Raw genomic sequence first — 3499 nt, forward strand, 5'->3', positions numbered from 1 at the left:
CCCTGGGACCACCAGAGCTGTATGACCAGAGTTCTGGTACCATAACAGTGTCCCTCCAGCGGTGCTATAATCAAACCCTCCAGTCATCAGACACTGATCTGCACTGACATGCATCGATGAGATAGGGGCCAGCCTAATGGTGACTGACACTCACGTATTGTAGTCACACACACACACACACACACACACACACACACACACACGCACACACACAGGGAACACCCTACTTTTCAAACACGTAAATGTTTCATCCACAGAGAGAGGAGACAGAGAACAGGGAAGCAGTGACAACCTGTGACAGATTACCACACAATCAGCAAATACACAACGTATCTGTGTGTATGTGTGTTATGTTTTGAACCTGTAGTCTCCTGCCCTGCTACCCTACCAGGGGACTCTTGGGTAGAGGTGTGTGGGGGGGAGAGGTTTGAGTAAGGGGGATGCAGGCGAGGTGAGGGTGAGTAAGAGATGAGTCAACTGCCCTCAGCTATAAGAGAAGCCCTGATGGAGCCTGGGAGTGACACATACACAAACCCTGAGAGGTAAGATACACTCTCCTCTACACTTCCTTTTTTCACTCTCTCCATCTTACCTCAATCATTCTCTATAACACTTTCATTCTTTCTCTGTCTATTATCCTTTCTCATTTCTCTCTCTGTTGTGTTAGTATGTGCTACTGATATCATATGTATAGGTTTGAGCAGGTGATGTGGTTAAACTTTATCTTGTTTGTACTGCATGGTTTGGTTTGATTGTCTTTCATGAAGTGGCGTTCCAGTTATTTTAAATCAACTTTTTACTTTAAAAAAAAGTTCCTTTAAACTTTAGAGAACCTTTGAAAGGAAGCATGTGGAATATTCATCAAGCCAAGTAGATTAGATAAACCTGATCGACTGATTTCTGTCTGTTTTCAGTAGGATGGGGGTAGTAGAGTGAGTCTTATCTGTAGTCTATTTAGCAGAGGGCAGGCTGTTCTCTCTAAGTGGGGATTTCACCGCTGACCCTCTGCCAAATATTGATTTGTCTAAAACAAACATTCATCTCCAACCAAAACATTACATTGAAGTTTAGACTTTAAATATTATCAGATTTATATTATTCAAGTGGATAATTGTATGTGTGCTTCACAACAGACCACAGTAGAACAACCTGCTTATGTATATATTCTCTCTTACAGGAGTGCCCGTGCTGTTCTTTATATAAACACAGAGAAACCACCAGGTTCTAGACACAAACCTGCACACATATTGACACAGGTACACACGTTCAGGCACATACACCCATTCCTCCAGACTACAGATATGGACTGCTCCATGGCCCTCCTGTTGTCCTCTCTGTTGGCTCTGTTCAGCGTGGGGGCGGGAGCTTCACTCTCATTGCATGTAGTGAGGACCAAGGTCAAAGACCTTGCTCAAACCATGGTGATTAGGATCAAAAAGGTAATCAACCAATCTATCAATCAGTCATCCAGTCAGTCAATCATTGGTGTACTGATTTATGCAGTATTTAGCTTGTTGATGAATTAAACAAAAAAACAGCATGTATAACCTACATTAATCGTATATTAATCACATTTCTCTCTTCCTCCAGCTGGATATATCTCCTAACCTGATCGAGGGCATGGACCCATTTCTCCCTGCGGCTGCAGTAGATCAGCATATAGAAAGCCTGCCTTCCATAGTGGAGACCATGGGATTCTACCAGGACCTACTGCTCGTCCTAGAATGGGCAAACCTCAAACAGCTGGTGGAAGACACCTCCACTATGAGGGGTCTGCTGGAGAACTGGATGATATCACGCTGCCCAGGCCGCCAACAGAAACAGACAGGAGAGGGAGGGCTGTCAGAGGCTCTGAAAGACACTACCAGGAAGTATGGTCTGAGTGTGGGTCCAGTTGCACTAAACAGACTCAAGGGCTACCTTGGTCGGTTACTACTGAACCTGGATCAGCTGAATTACTGTTACTAATGTTGACAATCACTGAGCAACTGAACTCAGATCAGTTTGTGCCATGCTGAACAACTGTTACTGACAGTGACTGTCACTGAGTAACTGAACTATGATCAACTCGTGATCTGCTGAAATCCTAGAATGAGTTGAAGCAAGACTGGACAGTGGGGTCATGGTGTCTAAAGATTCTCCTAAATGTAGGTCATCCCACTGTCACCATCTCCTGCTAAGTTAAGACATTTTATATTGTATTATTTAGACAAGGACCGTATCTTTATTTATATTTATTTCTATCAAGAAGAGAAAAAATAAGCAGCTTTGTTTTGTAGTATTATACACCCCTCAGTCAGTGGCACAGGGGGAAGTGTTTACTAAGTATTGAATCAGCTGTATTGCAGAATGTACACACACACACACACACGTTGAGTAATGCTGTCTGCTCCAGGGAGGACTAGACTGCATGTGTGTAGTGATGTCATCATACTCACAGAGAGGTTTTCCTGAAAGCTAAGACAGGCTCTGCCAGGAAACCAGATGTTTTGATGTTAGAGCAGTGACAGAGAGGGAAGGTGGGGGAGAGAGGGGGGGCGGGATCAGTTCTCAATGACATTCCAAGATGGATTCTCAATGACAACGTTACATTGCATTCAGATTGAAATGCATTGTATAGAACACATGATTGTCTATCCTGAAGAGCAGTGAGTCATGTCAGCTCTATTTCATTACAATTCTATATACAAGGTTCTGAATATGATTCCTCACTGAACACATCCCAACTCATTCTCTTCTTGACACTATAAGCACTTATGCCAGCAACATACCATCATACATCCCACTGTTGGCTTGCCAATGAAGCTAAGCAGGGTTGGTCCCGGTGGGTTGCTGGATGAGAGACCAAATGCTGCTGGAAGTGGTGATGGAGGGCCAGTAGGAGGCACTCTTTCCTCTGATCTGAAAAAAAGATCCCAGGGCAGTGATAGGGGACATTGCCATGTGTAGGGTGCCATCTATTGGATGGGATGTTAAACAGGTGTCCTGACTATCTGTGGTCAGTAATAGATCCCATAGCACTTACTGTAAGAGTAGGGGTCTTAACCCTGGGGTCCTGGCTAAATTCCCAATCTGGCTGTCTAATATGCCATCTAATCATCCCCAGCTTCTAATTGTCTCATTCCTCTCCCCTATAATTATTCCCCAGGTTGTTGCTGTAAATGAGAATGTTTGCTGAGTCAACTCACCTGGTAAAACAAAATGATTTATACTGTAATATATTTTTGGTACATTTTAATCTATTTAATCTTTAATGCAAAGTCTATTTAATAAAATGGTTTCCTTTTCTATTATTCTGTTTTTATCAGTCTTCCTTCATCAAATGAATGGGGCCCGACATAGAGCCCGACATAGAGCCTGATCCTACACACTTCTCAGCAGTTGGTATTCAGACTTACCTTATGCAGCTGAGTAAATGGCTTTGCATGCGTGGTTCCCTTGAGCGCACTGAATACATTTTATTAAACAGCTGAAAACCCTCTCACTTGCTGGCCAACAG

The 3499-nt window shown here is 43.3% G+C and overlaps 1 protein-coding gene across 1 annotated transcript; it reads left to right on the forward strand.

Annotated features, from left to right (window-relative positions):
- The first annotated feature begins 276 nt into the window (after nt 1-276).
- On the forward strand, nt 277-3293 carry lepa (leptin a). Its single transcript, XM_024379558.2, has 3 exons — nt 277-542; nt 1178-1439; nt 1591-3293. Exons 1-3 carry the CDS (start codon nt 469-471, stop codon nt 1966-1968), a joined length of 714 nt encoding a protein of 237 aa, XP_024235326.1. The 5' UTR covers nt 277-468; the 3' UTR covers nt 1969-3293.
- The last annotated feature ends 206 nt before the right edge of the window (nt 3294-3499 follow it).

The sequence above is a fragment of the Oncorhynchus tshawytscha genome, linkage group LG19 (genome assembly GCF_018296145.1).
Source record: "Oncorhynchus tshawytscha isolate Ot180627B linkage group LG19, Otsh_v2.0, whole genome shotgun sequence".
NCBI classification, from domain to species: Eukaryota; Metazoa; Chordata; class Actinopteri; order Salmoniformes; family Salmonidae; genus Oncorhynchus; species Oncorhynchus tshawytscha.